This window comes from Sinocyclocheilus grahami, unplaced genomic scaffold (assembly GCF_001515645.1).
Source record: "Sinocyclocheilus grahami isolate Dianchi unplaced genomic scaffold, SAMN03320097.WGS_v1.1 scaffold54.1, whole genome shotgun sequence".
Lineage (NCBI taxonomy): Eukaryota > Metazoa > Chordata > Actinopteri > Cypriniformes > Cyprinidae > Sinocyclocheilus > Sinocyclocheilus grahami.
Window position 1 is genome coordinate 6,607,875 of NW_015505233.1, and position 23,232 is coordinate 6,631,106.

Below are 23,232 nucleotides of genomic sequence, written 5' to 3' on the forward strand. Positions count from 1 at the left end.
ATCATCTGAAAGCTGAATAAATAAGCTTTTAATAATTATAGGGCAATAGTTGGCTGAGATATAACTTTTTGAATATCTGGAATTTGAGGGTGCAAACTCAATGAAGGTGCATTGAGTTTTGATAAATTTACGGTAGGAAATGTCCAAAATATCTTCATGGAACATGATCTTTATAATATCCTAATGATTTTGGCATAAAAGAAAAATCGATAATTTTGACCCAAACAAAATATGCCCATACTACTTATGACTGGTTTTGTGATGAAAGAAGGAAAGAAAGAAAATGTGTGTGTGTATATATGTGGATGAAGCTTTATCTATATACTGTAGTGTGAATATATATATACCTGTATATATATATATAACAAATTTTACAGTATAAATTGATGTTTACATGGAAATGCTGCCTGTATGCTTATATATTACAGACGAGGTCCCTCGCAAGGGTATTTTTTTATATTTGAGGGTGTGTGGCATCTTTCATTATTAAATGTAAAACGAATATATAATTGATTTGGGGGGAAAAAAATAATAGAAGAATAGAAAGAATAGAAAAAAATAAGATTTTTTTTCTTTATTTGTCTAAAGCAGACTAATTCTTACCCTAATGTCAGGAAGACTGCGACAAACAATACGAAAAAGCAACAACAATAAACACAAACATCACAAAAAAGAGAAGAGGGCTGGGACTTCAAGAGTGTGGACGGAAACGAAAGTATAAAGAAGGCAACAAAATGCTTATGAGTCGCGCGAGCAGGCACACCTCCCGTCGCTCGCGCACAGTCGCTTAGTGGCGTTTTATATTTGCCAGCTACTGGTGAGTTTTATACGTTTATAAGTTACAAAACACAGTATATTTGAGGGTGTGTGGCATCTTTCATTATTAAATGTAAAACGAATATATAATTGATTTGGGGGGGAAAAAATAATAGAAGAATAGAAAGAATAGAAAAAAATAAGATTTTTTTTCTTTATTTGTCTAAAGCAGACTAATTCTTACCCTAATGTCAGGAAGACTGCGACAAACAATACGAAAAAGCAACAACAATAAACACAAACATCACAAAAAAGAGAAGAGGGCTGGGACTTCAAGAGTGTGGACGGAAACGAAAGTATAAAGAAGGCAACAAAATGCTTATGAGTCGCGCGAGCAGGCACACCTCCCGTCGCTCGCGCACAGTCGCTTAGTGGCGTTTTATATTTGCCAGCTACTGGTGAGTTTTATACGTTTATAAGTTACAAAACACAGTTCTGTAGAGGATTAGCGGAAGACAGAGACACGTGTGGCTCGCCCACCAGCTCTCTAAACTCAGCGTGAGAAGTAGCAGTTGGTGGTTGTTGTCGTTGTGAAATGGAGCTGTCGGAGCACATCAAGACCGCTAATGTTGAAGCTGTTACCCTGAGAAGACCTTTCCATCCAGCGCTCAGAGGAACTCTGTGCGTTACCAGCCACCACCTTCTGTTCTCAGACAGAAAGGATGAAGCTTCCCGGCAACTTCTCATTCTCATCAAGAACATCGATGCCATTGAGAAAAGGTATGAGACAGCTGTTCTCATCAGCTGGAGTCCAGGTTTGACCAGTGCATGTGTGTGCTGTAAAACTAGGCGACGGTAATTATAGCCTGGTGATGGAAAAATATCATAAACCAGCCTTATGTTTTGTTGGTTTTATCTGGTTTAAGATGGTCTTCCAGCATTAAACCAATTAAGACCATCTTAAATTACATTTTAAATATTTTACAATTTATTGCTCTACAGAGCTATTTATATCTGATCTAAAACTTAGTTTTGTTCATGTTACCAAATATTTAATTTGATTCAGTGGTGTTGAATAATATCTCTGACTTAAAGAAAATCTATTAATTTAGATTTTACCATATCAAGATTTGTTTCAGAAGGATTTTTTTATGGATGTGTATATTGTTGATCACTGGTGAAACATATTCAGGACTTTATTACAGCAAATGAAGACACATGTCCTTATTTATGTCATATTCTTATTCATCCAGACATCTGTTTTTGAATCTTATTGGGTCACAATTGTGTATGTGTTTGATCCCTGAAGTGACCTGCTTCTGTAATAATAAACAAATTCTCTCTTTCTCTAATTCCACCAATCACTTTTCCTGCATGTCAGTGTCGAGAATCTTTTCGGATACCCCAGGTACACTTCTAAAGCAGGCCCAATGTTTGACTTGTATTACTCATTGAAGCTGTCATTTTATTCTGATCTGGGATCTGCTGTTAATTTATACAGTAATTATAAAAATGAGGAGAGAAATGTGGCGGGCAGCATGTTATGTCAGAATAAGAAGGCATCTTTCAAAATGAGCTGTGCTGGCAACATGTTCTTAGCTTATGGCAGAGAGAAAAACAGAAAAATATAGAAAGATATTCGTGCTTTGCAATGAGCATTTACGCAACATATCATATCTCTCTGACATGCTTTTTTGTGTTTTCAATACATGCAAAGCAACAGTGTTTATGAACATGAAGTGTTATATATATAATATATATTTGTGTTTGTAATCTAACATCCAAATATGGAGAGACAAAAAGAGAGACTGTTAGCTTCTATACATTCTTGTTACATTCTATATTAGTTCAATTTAGAGCTCAGTCATACCACTGCAATTTATCTCATTGTCTCTCTGCTAGCTTTACGCTCATGGCTTGTTTTTGCTTCCTGCTTCCGTCTCTTCTGAGGCCCCAATGGAGATGATTGTATGGAATTTGAGAGTGTGAGAAAACATGGAGGAATTAACTTAAATGTGTGGGGGTGTTGTACATGTGTCTGATACAGGGCTGTGGGATCCTCTGGTACTATCACCATTAAATGTAAGGACCTGCTGGTTCTTCAGTTGGAAATTCCTGGAATGGAGGAATGTCTGAACATAGCCAGTTCTATAGAGGTACTAAATATAGTTATCACTAGCCATGCTTGATACAAGGATTAGTAATTAATAATATGGCTAATATTTAGGAAGAGTATTTTGCAAGATATTCGTGCTTTGCAATGAGCATTTACGCAACATATCATATCTCTCTGACATGCTTTTTTGTGTTTTCAATACATGCAAAGCAACAGTGTTTATGAACATGAAGTGTTATATATATATATTTGTGTTTGTAATCTAACATCCAAGTATGGAGAGACAAAAAGAGAGACTGTTAGCTTACATTCTATATTAGTTCAATTTAGAGCTCAGTCATACCACTGCAATTTATCTCATTGTCTCTCTGCTAGCTTTACGCTCATGGCTTGTTCATTTTCTGGAAGAAAGACAAACAGGAAGCACTTTGTTTGCCACAGGAAACAAAAAACAGTTGTGAGACACGGGCAACACTTAAATGCACAGGAAATAAAGCAATGTCTATTCTTTCTGTTACTAGTTTTTCACGCATATGCAGCTTTTGTGTCTACTTTTCTTTGCCTTGTTTGTCTCCATAGCGTTCATTATCACCCATTGTCATCTAGCAGCTGTTTCACAGCCTGTCATTTTTTTTCCATAGTTGTAGATGTTTATCTTTAGCCACTGACATTCTGTCTATGGCACAACATCATATTTGTATCATATTTACAGTGTTTTTGTTACTCTTTTTTTCCGTTTTATAGTGTCTATTTTATATAAAGTTATTGTTTTATATTTATATTAATTTTATATGTCATTTTGATTAGTTTTTAAATATTACTGTTTAGGTTTAATTTAGTTTTCTTTTCTAGTTTTTCTAGATTGTTTTGTATTTATTAATTAATAATAATGTATATTTATAACTTATGTATAAGTGTATACATATGCATGTTTGTGCGTGTTCATAATATGTGTGTGTGTGCATCTGTGTGTACTTGTCTATGCTACATTGTGGGGACCAAATGTCCCCACAAGGATAGTAAAACCTGAAATTTTTGACATTGACGAGGGGGAAAAAATTATTAAAAATAGTAAATGATGTTTATCTGAAAGTGTAACAATGCAAACATGTTTTCTGTAATGGGTAGGTGTAGGGTTATGGTTGGGTTAGGGAATAAAAAAATATTGTTTGATCAGTATAAAAGTAATAGAAGTCTATGAAAAGTCCCCACAATTCACAGAAACAAACGTGTGTGTGTGTGTGTGAGTAGTGGGACAGGTGGAGAGTCAGTAAAGTAAACTCAGATTACTCTGTATGCCCATCGTATCCATCTGCGGTCATTGTACCTCGTGAGGTGGATGATGACAAGCTGATCCGCTCAGCCAGATTCAGACAGGGGGGCAGATTTCCTGTGCTCTCCTATTGTCACCATAGGAATGGAATGGTGAGTGTAGGATGTTTTCTTATATCTCAAATATACGTGTATGTAACCATATATTGTATAAGAACTACATTTCTCATCAAAGCCAAAAATACATAATATAGGTCAAAAGGTCCCAAGTAAAAGTTATTTGTATCCATTGCCGAGGTGATCATGCGAAGCAGCCAGCCTTTGACAGGAGCCAATAAGAAGAGATGTAAGGAGGATGAGCTCCTTCTCCAGGCTGTGATTGATGGGTCAGAGTTGGGTTACATTATCGATCTGCGTTCTGCCCAGCAAGCCCAGCAGGCCCGCATGACAGGAGGAGGTTTTGAGTCTAAATCCTGTTATAGCCACTGGAAAAGAATCCATAGACACCATGAAAGGTGAGAGGGAACATTAGTCATTTTAATAGTGTGAAAATATGTGACCCATCTGAATTTGAAAGCCATTTAGCATGTAATTGTGTCATTTACAGGGGTAAGGTTGTGCAGGAGAGTCTTATTAAGTTGGTGGAAGTGTGCAGTGACCCGTCGCATACTGTGGACCGCTGGCTCAGTAAATTGGAGAACTCCAAATGGCTTTCTCATGTTCACAGTGCGCTGTCCACTGCAGGCCTGGTGGTAGAGTGTGTGGAGAGGTGGGAAGATCTTTTACTTTGGTCTTTTAAAGGTGCACCACGAAATTCATGGGCTGTCTGTCGCCATCTGTGGTTCATACATAAAGTTGCAGTTTTAGTGTAGTAGGCTTTCTGTAGTGACTCAGACAGAATAAGGCAAGAACACGGTTGACACATATTTCAATGTTCTTGCTTAAATAATTTCTAATGAAACATTCATGGCAAAACATCTACATTGCACTTTAATTGTGGTTTGTTATTTACATTCTCTGTTCTATTATTTTGTTCATTGCTTTGTGTGACTAACAGATCAATACATTTTATGTATTGTATGTTGTGATGCTTTTTATGTCTGTTTTGGTTGACCAGCATATCTCTGAAATAGTTTCTATTCAAATTTGGTTTAGCATTCTTCAAAAGTCACTGAATAATTTAATAATGTAGGATAGTCTTTAACTGATTTCAACAATTGTTTTAGCTTTCTTAAATGCCTTCTGGTTGATATACTTACATTTTCTTTATATTACATTTACAGTGTATACACTACAGTTCTAAAGTTTAGGGTTAGTATGATTTTACAAGGTTTTTGAAAGAAGTCTCTTATGCTCACAAAGTCTACTGTATATTTGATCAAAAATAGAGTAAAAAACTGTAATATTATTACAATTTAAAATAACTCTTATTTTTTAATACAATTTAAAATATAATTTATTCTTGTGATGGCAAAGCTGAATTTTCAGAAATCATTGTAATATGCTTATTTGTTGCTCAAGAAACATTTATTATTATTATCAACATTGAGAACAGTTGTGCTGATTAATATTTTTATGGAAACTGAGATGCAAATATTAGTTCTACCGCATTACTCTCAGATGTACTGGTTTAGGCTTTTTTTCACCCTGTGCTTACGCATGGGTTTGAGATGTATTTTTCTGGCGTGCCGTCTGTTTTTGAAGGGTGGTCACTGCAGGCCCATGCATGGGTTTGAGATGTATTGCTCTGGTCTGTGGTCTGTTTTTTGCAGGGATGGTCACTCTGTGCTTGTGCATGGCTCTGAAGGGACAGACAACACGCTGCTGGTGAGCTCATTGGCTCAGCTTATACTAGACCCTGCCTCTAGAACTGTCACTGGCTTCCTCTGCCTGCTAGAGAGGGAATGGATACAGGTGAATGTGTGTTTGTGTGACATAATGTGCGATTAGGTGTGTCGTGTGTGTGTGTGGTGAATTTTGTTAAAGCTTATGAATGCATTACAATTAAAAAGAACTTAGTTACTAAACTACTATACCTAATATTAGTCTCAGATCTGTTTGTGAGAAAGTTGATGAGTTGCATGCTTGTTTCTCAGGCTGGACACCCATTCCAGCAGCGCTGTGCTCATTCGGTGTACTCTCATGCCCGTCTGAAGCAGGAGTGCCCGTCCTTCCTGCTGCTGCTTGACTGTGTGTGGCAGGTGTGGCGGCAATTTCCTCTGGCACTGGAGTTTAGTGAGGCCCTGCTGCTCCGACTGGCACAAGAGGTTTATGCTTCTAACTATGGAACCTTCCTGTGTAACAGCGAGCAGGAGAGGTGGGCACAAATTACCCTTATATGACACTCCTTACACATTACCATTTAAAAGTTCAAAATGATTTTCAATTTTTTTTTTTTTTAATTCTCTAATGTGTACCAAAGCTGTATTTATTTGATCAAAAATACATACAATACAACAGTAAAATTGTAAAATATTAAAATTAAATTAGCTGTGCTCTGTTTTAATATATTTTAAAAACTAATTTATTCCTGTGATACGCTAGCCTTCAGTGTTCCCTGTTGAAAAAACCAGCAAATGCTGGTTAGGTATGTTTTGAAGCATGGCTGTTGGTTTGGGCTGGTTTAAGCTGGTCATGTGCTGGTCTTAAGCTGATCCTGAGCAGGAGATAGGTGCTTAGGACCAGCACATGACCAGCTAAGGACCAGCTTAAACCAGCCCAAACCAGCAGCCATATTTAAAAACATACTTAACCAGCATATGCAGTTTTTTTCAACAGGCTTTCATGATCCTTTAGAACTTGTTCTAATATGCTGTTTTGTTGCATAAGAAACATTTCATATTATCAGTGCTGAAAACAATTGTGCTGCTTAATATTTTTGTGGAAAATGTATTACATGTTTATTCTCTAACAGAGTAAAAGTCTTTACTGTCACTTTTGATTAATATAACACCTGGCAGAAAAATATTAATAAATAATATTAAATATTATTACCTTGATATATTTAATATCGACTGAGTAAGGCCATGTCAAAGATTGAAATCATAGTGAAATTAATGTTTGAAATGATAGCCTTTAGCCTGGATTTCACAGAGAGGGTCTATTTTAAAATGTATAAAATTGATTTCTTTATTTTTATTTTTGCCTGAGCTAGATGTGCTGCAGGAGTGAAGGAGAACACACACTGTTTGTTTCAGTCCCTGTTGAAGCCTGATATTGAAGAGCAGTACCTCAACCCACTGTATGAACCCACTGATTTGGCCATTTGGCCCTCAGTACATCCACAGTCCTTACAGTTATGGACAGGTGAGTTACTGTTGCAATGTGATAAAATGATTGCAAGTTAAAAATGTAAGATAAATTATTGAAATTTCTTGGTATTATTGGTATGTAAAGTCTGCTTTACTGATTTTAAGCAAAAGAATAAAAACATATACTTCCATCTTTAATGTCCTCATTATCCTTGTATGGTATTTGGGTAGGGATGTTCCTCAGGTGGACTAAGCATGCTCAGAACATGGAGGAAGCGCGAGAAGAGGTGTGGAGAATTGTGAAAGAGCACCGTGAGCGAGCTGGACCCGACCGGACCAATAACACGCTTAGTACACACTGTGACACCTTGACCCCGTTTGAGAACCTCATGGATGAGCTGACTATCTTGTGACCTCATGGTTGAAAAGATGTTGTAGAGCCTATTACTACTATGTGTTTCTTTGCAAGAAGTTTGTATCACTGCCAATCAGATATACCGGCATTTAAAGAGCTTTTAGATGTTATGTCATTTACGATAGCCATCATTGAATAATAATCTGACAAAACGGGCATTACGGCCTTCTGTCTGAACCTCAAGCAAAATGCTAAACAGTAAACAGTCTCTAATAGGGGAAAATATGGGTTTGTTGTATTGTGCTTGAGTAGTTTGTTGTTGAAATTTACTGTGGTTACATGAGACAGCATCAGTCATGATGTTTTACACTGTTACAGACAGCTGAATGTTAAATATTAAAGGGGTCATATGATGTTGCTAAAAAGAACATTATTTTGTGTATTTGGTGTAATGAAATGTGTTAATGCGGTTTAAGATTAAAAAAACACTTTATTTTCCACATACTGTACATTATTGTTTCTCTATGTTCTGCCTTTCTGAAACGCGTAGATTTTTACAAAGCTCATCGGTCTAAAAAGCTAGGTGTGCTCTGATTGGCCAGTCCCGGAGCGACGAGACAAAAACATTAAAACCCATTATAAACGAGGCATTTGTTGCATCCAGTGGGGACATAATTACGGATTATAATGACTTATACTGTCTTTTTACGCATTGCGTTGCATCGCGCCGCGTAAACATAAAACCATGTCTGCATTTGTGATCGGAGAAATGACTACTCTACACTGCTCAAAACTCGCGTTTGAATCATCAGTGGCAAATTCTTTAAATATGAAAACCTACTTACAGTCTTTGAGTCAGAACAGCCGGCATTGTAGTCTACTCTCCCAGGATCAGGAAACAGTCCTCCTTAAAATGCGCTGGACACATCTGAATATTTGGGTTGAGCTGTTCTGGAGCAGTGTTGTAAATACAACTTAACCACTGATTTCTAGTTGTGTCCTCTTTTGGAAGGCCAAACAAAGTATTTTCGCTTTCGCAACGAAACACACAGCGTCTTCACAACATGGAGGCGGCAGCAACAATAAAGTTACGCCTTCGTTCTTTGTGTGAACATTTGGGCGACGTTTTGCAAATCTTCCCACATTGTGACGTAGACATGTGGGGGCATGTTTAAACGAACCGTTTTAGGAGGGCGTGGACAAGTCTAAACTTTTATAAAGAATATCTCTTTGGGTTTGAGACTTTAGTCTTTGCAACTTTACAGATCTTATCTATTCACGAACAGCTTGTAACACTCCAAAGAGAAAGGAAAACTTGAAATCGCATCATATGACCCCTTTAAATGGGGTGAATGTGAGAAGTTTGAGGACCTAAAAGGTGCTTTTAAACATGCTTGACAAGTTACAAACCGCATTTGCAATTGGAACATGGTTTATAATTAATTATTGCACATCTCTCTGGAATACTTGATTCTGATTGGTTAATTGCCAGATTTAGCGTTAAAAGGGTTAGTTCACCCAAAAAATAATATTCTGTCATGACAGAATTTTCATTTTTGGGTGAACTAGCTCATCATGGAAAACAGAGGATTTAAACTCAAATCAATATTTCATATCCATGTATTATTTCTTTGTTAAGTAGCCTATAAACTGGATCATGTACAGTGGTCATACTCAGGAAATAAACCCTTTCGAGGTGATACAACATTACTGTAGGCTACATAATCCTTGCTAACTTGATGCTTCGGAGCAGGATCAGAAATTGAACTGGGGCACAAGAAAGTAATGTCACCATTTCTATAGACAGGCATTCAAAATGTGCGGTCAAAAATGCTCATGTAATGAATTCCCTTGTTTTTAATCTGTTCCCATTTATACAGTAGTGAATTGTATAATCTAACATGGGGGTCTGTCAATTATTTTTAAATTATTATCAATAAATATTAAAATATGTCCAAGCAGAGTTTTGTATTTGATTTTGAATTAATTTTAGAATTTATATTCATTTTACTAATGCGGTAACATTTTTCATTCATATTTAGATTTTATTCAGCTTACTTGGTGCTCTGTTGTGTCATTGTGACTGGTTGTAAAATGTGTGTTTAAGCTTCTTTCATTGTTGAAAGTGTTGTTCTCCTGTTAAAGGTGGCCTGGGACAGCTTGGAGTTGGACTAGCTGAAATGCTGAGGTTAGTGAACAGCTGAAAGATGTGCTGCATGGGAGAAATTTGAAATCAGACTCCAGAACGCACAGTTTTTACATCTTTGCATAGACTGGATATTTGCCTTGTCTTTGCATCGATGTTTGCTGTGTGTATGAAACCTTTTTTTAATCTTCTGAGGTAGATTCTTTATAATACTGTAAAAACCAAATAGCATTTAACTTTTTCTGTTGTTTCTTTTGATTTGTAATCATATTCAATTCCATTTACATCAGGAAGCAGTATGGAAAGGAAAACATCATCCTGTCAGACATTAGGAGGCCTCCCGCTGAAGTTTATAACATGGGTATGTTGACACTGAGACAGATATACAGCTGTGATATGGGTAGGTGGTTGCATCAGTTGCAACATATATAGAGCCACATGCAGTGTGGTGCCATAAACTGGCTATTAAAGTTTACAGTAGGAGTGTTTTTTTAATCACGTGGCTCTTATATTTCAATTTCAGTAACAATAAGGTAACATTTGTTAATGAAATTGCTAACATGAAAAACAATTAAAAAAATAATTTATTAACCTTTAGTACAATTCATTTCTACATACTCTACTGTTCAATTTTTTTTTCTTTTTTTAAATAACTGTATACTTTTTTTATGGAGCAAGGATGTTTTAAATTGATCAATTTAAAGAGGATAATTTGACACTGAAGCCTGGAGTAATGGCTGCTGAAAATCTAAATTTTTTATTTTTTACAGTATATTTCAAACATTAATGAGCAATAGTATGTTTATGAATTAACATGAATGTACTAACCTGTATTAACTTAGAATCATGCTGTAAATGTTGTACAATTTATTAGTTCCTAATGTTAATTAATTGAACCTTATTTTTAAGGTAAAGTATTACCTACATTTCAATCACTTCGCCTCATTTATATTCTGAAGTAGCCTATATGAATAAAGCTCTCATTTAACCTCCAGCTTCTGATGGGTGATCCTCCTTACAGGTCCGTTTGTATACGCTGACGTGCTGGACTATAAAAACCTGAGGGAGCTAGTTGTGAATAACAGAATCACCTGGCTGGTGCATTACAGTGCATTACTCAGTGCTATCGGGGAAGCTAACTTGGCTCTTGCCCGCACCATCAATATCACAGGTGGGAAAACTCAGTCACACATGTTTTATGTGTTTGTGACTACCTAATTTACAACGTAAGGTTTCCACTATCCCTGACGTCCCACATTCTGTCCTTCTCCTGTTGCCCCCGATCTTCTCTTCTCCTTCCCCCACTCCTCTTTCTTCAGGACTGCATAATGTGTTAGATCTGGCTCTGGAGAACTGCTTGCGACTGTTTGTACCCAGTACCATAGGAGCTTTCGGCCCTTCATCTCCCCGTGACCCAGCACCTGACCTCTGTATCCAGAGACCTCGCACCATTTATGGGGTTTCCAAAGTCCATGCAGAGCTGATGGGGGAAGTAAAGATTTATGTTTTTTATGTTCTAGTTGGTCTGGGGAAATTAGTAATACATATTATATGCTTTAAGATTTTTTTGTTGTTGTTTTTGAAAGAAGTCAGTGTTGAAAACAAGTTTAGCTGCTTTATAGTTTTTATGAAAACTGTGATGAATTTTTTCATAATTCTTTGATGAATAGAAAGTACAGCTAACAGCATTAATTTATTTTTATTTTTTAATTTCATTTACCCAAACATTTAAAAGACAGTGTATCATGGTTTCCACAAAAGTATTACCAAAGTATCTAATGAATACATTATATTTTAAAATATATTAGAATAGAAAACAGTTCTTTTAAATTGTAATAATATTTCACAATGTTAAATGCAGCCTCTATGATCATATACACTACCAGTCAAACGTTTTTGAACAGTAAGATTTTAATGTTCTTTAAAAAATTATCTTCTGCTCACCAAGCCTGCATTTATTTGATCCAAAATACAGCAAAATCAGTAATATTGTGAAATATTTTTACTAATTAAAGCAAGTGCTTTCTATTTGAATACATTTTAAAATGTAATTTATTCCTGTTATCAAAGCTGAATTTTCAGCATCATTTCTCCAGTCTTCAGTGTCACATGATCCTTCAGAAATCTTTCTAATATGCTGATTTGCTTTTGCAAAAAGGTTACAAAAGATTGCTATTTCAGATAAATGCTGTTCTTCTGAACTTTCTATTCATCAAAGAAACCTGGAAAAATTCTACTCAGCTGTTTTCAAAATAATAATAATAATAATAATAATAAATGTTTTTGAGCAGTAAATCAGAATATTAGAATAATTTCTGAAGGACCATGTGACAGGAGTAATGATGCTAAAAATTCAGCTTTGAAATCACAGGAATACATTACAATTTAAAATAGATTTAAATAGAAAACAGTTAGTAAAAATATTTTAAAAATGTTACTGTTTTTGCTGTACTTTGGATCACATAAATACAGGCTTGGTCAGCAGAAGAGACTTCTTTAAAAAACATTAAAAATCTTACTGTTCAAAAACTTTTGACTGGTAGTGTAAGACTTCTTTCAAAAACATATTGTGTATATATATATATATATATATATATATATATATACTGTATATACATACATGCACACACACTTTATTAATTTATTACATGATATGTAATTACGAAATGCCAACTTAATGTTAACTCTTTTCTGATTGGATCAGTATCTCCACCATAAATATGGCCTGGATTTCCGATGCTTGCGATACCCAGGAGTCGTTTCTGCCCACACCAAGCCAGGAGGAGGCACAACTGGTAACCAGCCACTCTGCATTTCCTCACTTACAGACACAATCTTTAGTTGTACAAAAAGACACACACCTGCATTCACCCACTCATTCATAGCTTTGTCATTTCTTTGCAGTAAACAACAGCTGACCTATTTAATTGTATATGTCCTCTTTTCCTCAGATTATGCTGTCCAGATATTTCATGATGCCCTCAGCACCGGCCACCATGAATGTTACTTGCGCTCCAACACTCGGCTTCCCATGATGCACATTTCTGACTGTCACAGGGCCACCATTGAGTTCATGCAGGCCCCGGAAAGCCAACTTTCCCTGCGTACTTACAACATCGCAGCCATGAGCTTCACACCTGAAGAAGTGGCAGAAGAGATTCGCAAACACCTGCCCCACCTGAGGGTCACGTACAATCCTGATACCATCCGGCAGACTATTGGTAAGAACAGCAGTGAAAGAAAGAATGACATTTTGAAAAAGTCTTAAATAATTTGGAATATTTCGACATAAAAGAAAAAATTCTAAAAAAGTTACTCACCCTCAGGCCATCCAAGATATAGATGAGTTTGTTTGTTCATTGAAACATATTTGGAGAGATGTAACATCACTTACTCACCAATAGATCCTCTGCAGTGAATGGGTACTGTCAAAATGAGAGTTTAAACAGCTCATAAAAACATCACAATAATCCACACGACTCCAGTCTATCAATTAATGTCTTGTGAAGCAAAAAGCTGTGTTTTTAAGAAACATATCCATTGTAACGAATCAGCTCAAAGGGGAAATATGAATAATTAATTATAACTAGTTATAATTAATTATAAATATTTAGATCCGCTGTAAGTATTTACTTGACCTCTCAGCGTCAACTGTCTGTCAATTCTAAGAACATTAATTTCCTGGTTAAGGAAAATAACTTTCTTACTGTACAATACTACTCAGAGCATGTAGCAAAAATCAGCATGATTAGGGACTCCAGTTATGAGCAAACAATGAACAACCTCAAGTGTGATACAAGTAAGACTTTATTAACTGGATAAACACTTAAACCAGTCTAACATACACATACACACACACATACAGTTGGCATAGGAAAAAGGGTTAAAGCTTAAGCAATAAAGAGAAGAGAAATAAAAACATGAAGCTATGGTACAATTTGATATTCAGCAGATCTACAGCCTGAAGGAAACATCAGTTTCTTATTTCAAACACACCTTTGTAAAAGATGCAAATGATACTTAATGTATCAATTAATAAGACAAAGTTTGATACTTGCATGTCTCACCTGTTTGAAAGAGAGTCCTGATGCTCGTTGGGGCTCCAGTACGTTGGCTGAAGTTAGGTGATGAGAAAGAACCATTTTGAGTCAGAGGATCTTGATGAATGGAAAGACTAGGCACGAGGCCTGGCACGAACTTAGGGTGTCCTTAGAAGCGTTCTAGCTCACATTCTCATCTTCTCAGAATCTAACAGAACCGCACACTGAACTGGCTATGTGTTGGAGCCCACCGGGCACGCCCGCACCGGCTCAGGCTCTCTACACGGCCCTCGATCAGAAGGTTTTAGCAGAAGACTTAGCAGAAGAAAACAACTAGCATAACATGGGCGGAACTGTGCGTGAACCTTTTATGGCCTGAAAAGATTCACGCCTCTCAGGATGGGCTTGTCCAATGAGAAAGGCTGAAATTCCAAGCGGGAGGTTGGAAATACTGGGGAGTTTTATGACCCTTTGTGTGAGAGCATGGTAATTTACATATGGAACTCGAATCAAAATTACTAAAGATTCTTAGAACACTAATATATTGCCTATGTACCCACATATAATATAAACGCTCATTTAGATCATCAGAAGACAAATTCAAAGAGACCAAACATGGTATCGGTGGGTCTATATTAACTAGTGATCTATCATAACACACACACAAAACAGTATACAATTCAAAAGACAATATACAAGAACAGTAATGGTATACACAATGTCCTGAGGAGATGTGTGTTCATTCACAGAAAGGTTTTCCTATGAATTAATTATAGAAGAGTCCATTTTTATGGGCATTGTGTGTCTTTCCTAAGGGTAAATTAATTGTGAGTTGTGCTCTGCCTGCATTCCTTTGGGCAATAAAACCAGTGATATCAGCATTGGTTGCCATGGAACCAGAGGCTTGTTCTGCTTTTCTGAGGTGTTAGATGCATTTCGGGGAAGTGTCCATAGACCCTCATAGTTTTGACTGAGGGGTGTTACAGAGTATTTGTTAAATATAACAAAAAAAATTGTGTCTGATTGGTCCAGACGCTACACCATCATAAAGCATTAACTTTAAACCGTTGCTTCTCACCAAAATATGACTTCATAATCCATAATAATGGTTCCTCCAGTGAAACAAGTCTATCCCCTGTTGTCCTCTCACATATGTTTTGGACTGTTTTTGCTTGTAAACAGTGCTGATCTGTGCATATTTCTCTCCTGATTCAGATGAGCTTTTCGCTTCACAAGACAATAATTGATGGACTGGAGTTGTATGGATTATTGTGATGTTTTAAATTGTTTGAGCGTATTCTGACGGTACCCATTCACTGCAGAGGATCCATTGCTGAGCAAGTGATGTAATGCTAAATTTCTCCAAATCTACATCTTGGATGGCCCGGGGCTGAATACATTTTCAGTAAATTTTCATTTTTGGGTGAACTATTCCTTTAATATTAATGTACTTGTTTGATTTGTAGAAACAATGTCCATCTTGGTCATTGTCTATCAGTATGTGTTTTTCTTGTATAATGAAAGAAAAAAAACCTCTAAAATATATTGTTCACTCTATAGCGGACAGCTGGCCAGTGCGGTTTGATGACTCTAACGCACGTCAGGACTGGGGCTGGAAGCCTGCGTACGGCCTGTCAGAGCTGGTCACAGACATGCTGGCCTCCATCCGTGAAAAAAGAACCAATGCAGGACTACCTGTCAGCTAGCAGGTTTCTCAGGGACTGATACACAGATCACCAGCACCTTTCCAGTACATTTCCAAACTCATTTATCTCAAATTTGGTAGCTGTTTCTTTAGACCAGGACTTTCCGTCAGTTAGAGAACTGCTGACACTGACAGTTCTCTAAATATGTATGCTTGAGAAGAAAACATGTTAACCAACAGTGAAAACTCACATTCTCTCACCGCTCAGGAGACTCTGTCTTTCTTCTCTGTGATCTGTTCTTGCATAGTTTTTAAGTTGTCATGGGACAGGGGAAAACAAGGAAACAACAAAATTCTGATGAATACAGTATAATAATAATAATAATATCATTGCGCACATTAGAGATGAAACTGTCCAATTGAATTATTTTAGAGACATCATACACTATATTAAAATAACAAGGTCAGACTCAGCACTGAGAAAAATTCTGGCTGGCCCAAACTTCAATGATCTGATGTTATAATTAAAACTCTGCTTTCCTAATCTTAACCAATCATGACATTCTGTTTGGGAGGGGTTGAATTTTGACCCCACAAATGCTCCATTTCTACAAATACAGTAAGGACCACTAGACACCTCGCTCTGTGCTCTAGTCTAGACCACTCCATGTATTGTGTACAAGAGGAAGTGTTTGAACACAGCCATGGGCAGAAAATACTTTAAATCACTACTACCTTCAATGTGAATCAAAAGACTGCCTTTTTTCTAGCTGCTATGGCTGAGAAAATCACAGTTGCCTGAATTTTGGGTTCTGTTAAACCCACTTTTGTCTTCATTATTTAGGGTCAGTAATCAAAGGGCTCTGGGTTTACAATGCATAGTGTGGTGGTGTGAATTAAGTACTTAATCGCTCAGCATTGCTGATGTATTATAATATACTGTTAAGAGTTTTTAAAACATTTTTTGTTAACTCAGAAGAGCAGAACTACTGGATGAAACACCCAAAGATTCCTTGCAATAGTAAAGAGGGTGTTCTTTGGCTTTGGCCTGTCTGAAAGTCTTAGTCTGCCTTCTGTATAGGCTACTGGTGTAGACAAATAAAAATGACCTATTTAAGACTATATATAGAATTTCTCACCTTTCTTCCAAAAGCAAGTGTGATTTCCGTGTTAAAAGTTGAAACTGCCTTAATTTTCAGTTATTATTTAGCCTCAAAAGTTGTTAACGACTCTCTTAATGACTCTCAGTTTGAACACAGCCATGGGCAGAAAATACTTTAAATCACTACTACCTTCAATGTGAATCAAAAGACTGCCTTTTTTTCTAGCTGCTATGGCTGAGAAAATCACAGTTGCCTGAATTTTGGGTTCTGTTAAACCCACTTTTGTCTTCATTATTTAGGGTCAGTAATCAAAGGGCTCTGGGTTTACAATGCATAGTGTGGTGGTGTGAATTAAGTACTTAATCGCTCAGCATTGCTGATGTATTATAATATACTGTTAAGAGTTTTTAAAACATTTTTTGTTAACTCAGAAGAGCAGAACTACTGGATGAAACACCCAAAGATTCCTTGCAATAGTAAAGAGGGTGTTCTTTGGCTTTGGCCTGTCTGAAAGTCTTAGTCTGCCTTCTGTATAGGCTACTGGTGTAGACAAATAAAAATGACCTATTTAAGACTATATATAGAATTTCTCACCTTTCTTCCAAAAGCAAGTGTGATTTCCGTGTTAAAAGTTGAAACTGCCTTAATTTTCAGTTATTATTTAGCCTCAAAAGTTGTTAACGACTCTCTTAATGACTCTCATTAAGAACTGGTGGAAAATTGAAGTGTATGTCAAATAAATGGCTTTAATACAGCAAACAGTTTATGTATGTCTTTGTTCATTGTGACCTCTGCAGTAGTCACAAATAATAAACTCTAACAAAAATAACATGAAATAAAATTTGTGTTTAATATTTCATTTTCATGATAAATTCACCATATTATAAAACATTATGACACTAAATTAAAAATAAAAACAAAAAAACAATCAAGGTAGTATTAAATAGATTTGAACAGGCACCGGAAGTGAGGTAAAAGCTCCCCCGGCGCAGTGGACTGTGGGACATCGTGCCATATTGACACACGATAGAAATGGACGCGGGGTTTTTCCGCGTAAGTCTTATGTTCTTTTACAACTCTCGTACTATAATGGTCGAATATGTTGTTTTGCGTGTGTTATTTGTCAGCTGGTTGATTAGTTGGTTATTTTAAGGCTGTATTTGTTGTGTTCATTGGAGTGTGGCTGTAATGGCGGCTGCGTGAGGGAACCAGAAAATACTCAACAGATTAAACAGGAACAACCGATTTAAGGAACCCAACGCGTTGAATTTCATATTATCGCCCTTATTCTTACAGCCAAAATCCACTGTAACATTATACAGTCAGCTGTGCTCTGGTTAGCGTAGTTAATTGAAAATGCAGACTGAAACCGTAACCCAGACGGACAAATCCCATGCTCTTCTTAAACTGCGTAATCGTGTGTGTGTGTGTGTGTGTGTGTGTGTGTGTGTGTGTGTCAATATCCTACTCAAATGGTGAAATAATTCAGTTTATTTTCAGTCTCATACTCCAAAATGTACATTCACTTCAGATACAGAAAATATGAAGTTATATCATATATTGTGTTTTAATTATGAATTCTTATTTCAGGGCACCAGTGCGGAGCAGGATAACCGCTTCAGCAACAAACACAAGAAGCTGTTGAAGCAACTGAAGTTTGCAGAATGTCTGGAGAAGAAGGTAGAAGATATGGAAATACATGTTTGTTTTCTTTTTTTTGCACCTTGTTACCATAAACGTATTGCATATTGTGGTTCCCTAGATTTACCATAAATTGTAAGTTCAACCGTGTAAGAATGCTGTTCTATTCATCAAAGATCACAGTTTCCAAATATAATTTTAAGTAGCACAACTCTTTTCAGACTTGATGATAATAGTTTTTGAAGGAGCATGTGACACCAAATCATTTTTTGAAACCAAATTAAGGTTGACCTATAAGTTACCTGCATATATATATATATATATATATATGCAGGTAACTTATAGGTCAACCTTAATCTGTTAATATATATACATGGAAAATCCTGTGTTCATGATTGTTTCAAGATTGTTTTCTGGTTCGTTATTAGGTGGATATGACCAAGGTCAACCTGGAAGTCGTGAAGCCCTGGATAACCCAGCGAGTGACGGAGATCCTTGGCTTTGAGGATGATGTCGTCATCGAATTTGTCTTCAACCAGCTGGAGGAAAAGGTAGACGGCTGCTCTGCTCTTCCCGTTGTCTTTTCACACATGCTGCAGTTATATATTGGATGTGTTTTGTTCTTTGGGAGGATGAGAGAAGGTTTGAAGTTCAGTGAATAACTGCTGACAGTTATTTGAAACATTTGCCATGCGTAGATGTAACAGCAGAAAACATCTAACATCTCTGTCTTTAAATGTCTGTCTGGTTTTAAAAAGACAGAAAAGCGGGTAAAATGATATTCTCTCTCTCTGAAGATATGATTTGTGACACCGTTCCTTCTGAACAGCAATGTTCTAATGTTGATGTGATTTATGATTTAAAAGGCCTGAACCAATATGGATCTTATTCCTTGCATCTGAAGTATAGCACCAACTCCTAATTAGATCTCACCTGAGCCCAAAGTCTCTCTGAATCCAACTCTCCCTTGATGATGAACTTTATTTTTTGAGGTGAGTTATAAGCAGGGCTTGACATTGTGCCAGTGGTAGAGTCATTTCAGCTTTATCATTTGTGCCTTTCTGTTTCAGAGTCAAAGTTTAGCAGTACATCTTAAACACAAAGGCCTGATTACCTTTTTTGAATATGACATGCAACCATTAAAGAATAAAAACGAAAAACATAACATTGCATGTGAAATGATAGCACAGTACGATATTAGTGTTAGATGCCCATTTTATTTAAATAGAATTAATTAGTCAATACGTGTTATTCTCAGTCTCGGTGAATAGCTCCACTATCAGTTATAAAACAATACATTGGTTTCTTGTATGTTTGTGCATTTGCGCAATATGAAACAAAAAAACAACAACGCGAGACATGTGACATTTGTGACGCGTTTTCATTAGTTTAGCTAAGCTCTGTTTATTAGTCAATGTTTTAGTCTCTAAAGATTTGATTTTCAGGAAGCTTTCGGTTGGATTCCAGAGAGGTATTTGCTCCTATTAATGATACAAAAAGTTTTTTCCTTAAATTTAGAGGTGCTTTCAGTTATTGTAATGTCATAGCCATACAATATCTTAAAGGAATGCTTCAGGATCAGTACTGGATAAGTTTGATCAACAGCATTTATGAAATAATATCAGTTTCCTCAGAATAATTACAGGATGGCTTAAAATTATTTAATTGTCTTTTTAAAAATGACCAAAATCTCTGTCTCCGCAATATATATATATATTTAAGAAAAACATTTAGAATTTTGCATCTTATAGAATCTCAAAATCAATCATGTTTAATTAATTGAATATGTAAACACTCCAAAGTTTGAAAACAAGCAGCATTGTCATAATTTCAACAGAAATACCAGAGGAAATATCTTGGTGACAGTGACTCAAAATGGTTGAGAACCACTGTTCTAGGGTTTACAAAAATATATAAAAAATGTGTGAAAATTGCTATAAAAATAATTTGAAAGAAATTAAAAATGTTCCTCTTCTGTTTGTTTTTATTTAATACCGGTTAGAAATAAAATATACTTAGTCAATTTTCTTTTGAGTAATTTGCAGTAATGGTGTAAAGTGGAAAAAAAGGCTTCTTTTATAATCACACAGTCTAAATGGGTCCATATGAATGAAAATATTGAATAGCGAATCATAATTTTGGGTTCTTGGCGTTAAAAATACTTCAGTTATTCCACAGATGCTGTCATTGGAGCTTTACCTGTATTGAAACAGAAACATTCCTTTAACTCATTTTAGTACAGCGGGTGCTCAGTCCTGCTCTTGGAGATCTACTTTATTGCAAAATTTAGGTCCAACCCTATTCTTATGACTAAACACTGGTGGTGCTGTAAATTAGGGCTGAACGATTTTGGAAAAGAATCAAATTGCAATTTTTTTTTTTTTTTTACCAATATTGCGATTGCAATTTAATAAGCAAATGTTTTTTTTTAAAGCTCTTTGTTCTGTATTATTCAACAAAGACAAGCTATAAATCATTGTATAGTATGACCAACACAATATTATATAGATTAAACATAAATGTTATTTTCTGTAGGCCAGGCCTATATGTTACAATGAAATTAAGTGATGCATTAGGTAAACATTATGAAAAATTAATGCTTTTTTAATTTAAAAAACCTACAGGGAAAAAACACCTGCATCACTTGAAACATTGAAAAATAGCATAGAGAGAATAACTTATTATTGTTCTCTCTCTGTTATTTATTTATTTTTTGTGGGTTTCATGCTGTCCGCTAAGGCATAGGACACACACAGGCTTTCCTCCTCACCAACGACATAAAACACCGTGTCTACACCGGACGCGAGCGGCAAAATACAGTAGAACCATTATAATCAGTGACGCGGTGTACACTGGATGCGGCGCGATATTAAACTGATGCCTTGTTCTATTTATGACGTACTGACACACAGTTAAAATGATTTGCAATTGTTGCTTTGCTGCGTCCAGTGTAGAGCTGTTGCGGCGCGACACGACAACTGTAGCATCCGGTATAGACACAGTGAGTGAAGCCGAGAGCAAGATATGCCTCGTCATATTTTATGCATTTAGCTTTTAAATGACCAGCACCTGCCTGGGTCTGTGCGACTTCATCTATGGCTTTTCTCTTGGCTTTCACAAACCTATCCATCTCCCATTCTAAGTTACATCCTTTGGCTGTTTACAGTTTTATTTATTTTCTTTTTCTGCTGATGGCCCGCGCTCGACTTGAAGTAGCGCTGCTTAGACCGATGGGTGTGTCATCAAAGCACTGAGAGAGCTATAAGAGAGCGCGGACATCTCCTTATGCTTTCTCTCGCCTTACTTTGATGTCATACACCGATCTGATCTTCAAGTCGAACACACCTCTTTACTCTCGTGTGTCATGTGACCGTGTAATCGCAGCCTCTGCGATTGAAAAATCGCGTTATTTCATATCGCGATATTATCGCAAATGCAATTAATCGTTCAGCCCTACTGTACATCTTTAGGAGCATGATTCAGCAAACCTGTCTTAGCACATGGATCTCATAGGTTTATTTTCCTCTTCATTTGTTGTAAATAAAGCGTTTTCCATGCCTTGTGTACTCATTATTGCTTGTTCGTCTCTTGCAATTTAGATAAATGATATAGCATTAAACTCAAGGTGATTGAGTGTGATGCAGTAGTGAGGCGGAGGCCAGCCAATGGAGCGCCTTTCTCTGCCCCCCCAGCCCACAGAGCCTGCGCCACTCACACTGAAGACAACTGGACTGTTCTTGCTTTGTGGGGTTTTGATGCACTCTGTTTGTGGACTGTAATGTTTCTATATCTCAGGAGTTTGATATTGCACAGGAAGAGACAGCCCTAGTGGTGAGGGGAGGGTCTTATTGCTCCTTGACGCGAGGATGTGAACTGGGACGGTACATCTCAGTTCAGATGATAAAATGTAAACTTGTAATGCATGCTCAAAGGCAGTTTATTCATTTTAGAAGTGTTTTTTGTTACTTTTATACAATTGGTTTATTAGTAAAAATTACATTCAGCTGTGGCTGTTGGTTTTAGAGACATTTTTGAGGCACACAGGTACTGGGCTCTTGTTGAAAAGCAGCTGTTTACTTATGTTCAGGAAGGGAAGGTATAGGTAGACTTTCAGAGATCAGCACTCTGGTTCCGTGTCAGTATTAACTGCTTGGTTTCCTCCCCTCTCTCTTCCTCCCTGCTGTTCGTTGCAGAATCCTGATGGGAAGATGATGCAGATTAATTTGACCGGGTTTCTGAATGGGAAGAATGCTCGGGAGTTCATGAAGGACCTCTGGCCGCTGTTACTAAGCGCCCAGGAGAACATCGCTGGTATCCCATCTGCCTTCCTGGAGCAGAAGAAAGAGGAGATCAAACAGAGACAGGTGATTTAGAGAAGTTGCGAACTCGCATCATCTCAGTTTTATTGGTTGGACTGTGATTGACTTTGTGTTTGAATGACTGTATGTGTACAGCATGTTTAGGGCCTTTCGCACCGCGGGAACCTTTTCATAGTACCAGAACTAATTGTGGAACTACCCACTTTTCGGCGTGTTCGCACCGCCGGAACTGGGTGCGATTTTAGTACAGGACTGCCTTTTTCGAGAACCAAATTAGCTCCTACTCCAGAGCAGGGTCTAACCAGCACAACTGGTACTAATTGTGACGGAAGTAGACATTGATTGGCCAAGCGCGTATGAAAACGCACTCAACTGGCATGATTTAAAACGCTGTATAAACATTATCAACTTATTTCGCAAGTATGGAGAACAGCGATAGCTGGATGGATGCTGAAGTGCAGGCACTTGTAGCAAATGTAGCACTGCCAGTTGTCGTTGGAGATTCTTAGTCCTCCTTTCCGTTCTTTCAATCGCTTTACGTGTACGTCGACATTCCATGTCCATTATTGTGAAACCCGCGAGACACAA

The 23,232-nt window shown here is 36.9% G+C and overlaps 3 protein-coding genes across 5 annotated transcripts in view; all 3 read left to right on the plus strand.

The window, feature by feature from the left end:
* Positions 1-1,151: 1,151 nt before the first annotated feature.
* LOC107583666 (myotubularin-related protein 9-like) lies at positions 1,152-8,166 on the plus strand. The gene is made up of 10 exons (XM_016269949.1): positions 1,152-1,536; positions 2,138-2,164; positions 2,804-2,912; positions 4,124-4,297; positions 4,442-4,659; positions 4,752-4,913; positions 5,917-6,058; positions 6,241-6,461; positions 7,299-7,450; positions 7,627-8,166. Exons 1-10 carry the CDS (start codon positions 1,352-1,354, stop codon positions 7,806-7,808), a joined length of 1,572 nt encoding a protein of 523 aa, XP_016125435.1. The 5' UTR covers positions 1,152-1,351; the 3' UTR covers positions 7,809-8,166.
* Positions 8,167-9,860: 1,694 nt separating this feature from the next.
* On the plus strand, positions 9,861-16,804 carry LOC107583601 (L-threonine 3-dehydrogenase, mitochondrial-like). The gene is made up of 7 exons (XM_016269884.1): positions 9,861-9,938; positions 10,187-10,257; positions 10,918-11,067; positions 11,216-11,388; positions 12,601-12,691; positions 12,848-13,117; positions 15,497-16,804. Exons 1-7 carry the CDS (start codon positions 9,931-9,933, stop codon positions 15,640-15,642), a joined length of 909 nt encoding a protein of 302 aa, XP_016125370.1. The 5' UTR covers positions 9,861-9,930; the 3' UTR covers positions 15,643-16,804.
* An 856-nt stretch (positions 16,805-17,660) lies between these two features.
* Positions 17,661-23,232, plus strand: part of LOC107583602 (serine/arginine repetitive matrix protein 1-like) — a 13,968-nt gene continuing 8,396 nt past the window's right edge. For all 3 annotated transcript variants that reach the window (XM_016269885.1, XM_016269886.1, XM_016269887.1), the window contains exons 1-4: positions 17,661-17,737; positions 18,275-18,364; positions 18,754-18,876; positions 22,519-22,689. In XM_016269885.1, coding sequence (XP_016125371.1) covers positions 17,717-17,737; positions 18,275-18,364; positions 18,754-18,876; positions 22,519-22,689 — 405 coding nt within the window. In that variant the 5' untranslated portion in view covers positions 17,661-17,716. The remainder of the gene's footprint in view (positions 17,738-18,274; positions 18,365-18,753; positions 18,877-22,518; positions 22,690-23,232) is intronic.

What these genes read in the sequence shown, in the direction of transcription:
- LOC107583601 (XM_016269884.1), top strand. An exon ending in GCCAGGAGGAGGCACAACTG is followed by an intron (nt 12,692 to 12,847) that starts GTAACCAGCCAC and finishes TCTTTTCCTCAG; the next exon opens with ATTATGCTGTCCAGATATTT. An exon ending in TACCATCCGGCAGACTATTG is followed by an intron (nt 13,118 to 15,496) that starts GTAAGAACAGCA and finishes TTCACTCTATAG; the next exon opens with CGGACAGCTGGCCAGTGCGG.
- LOC107583666 (XM_016269949.1), top strand. Translation starts at nt 1,352, where the DNA reads ATGGAGCTGTCGGAGCACATCAAGACCGCTAATGTTGAAGCTGTTACC. An exon ending in GTGGTAGAGTGTGTGGAGAG is followed by an intron (nt 4,914 to 5,916) that starts GTGGGAAGATCT and finishes TGTTTTTTGCAG; the next exon opens with GGATGGTCACTCTGTGCTTG. An exon ending in GTCCTTACAGTTATGGACAG is followed by an intron (nt 7,451 to 7,626) that starts GTGAGTTACTGT and finishes GTATTTGGGTAG; the next exon opens with GGATGTTCCTCAGGTGGACT.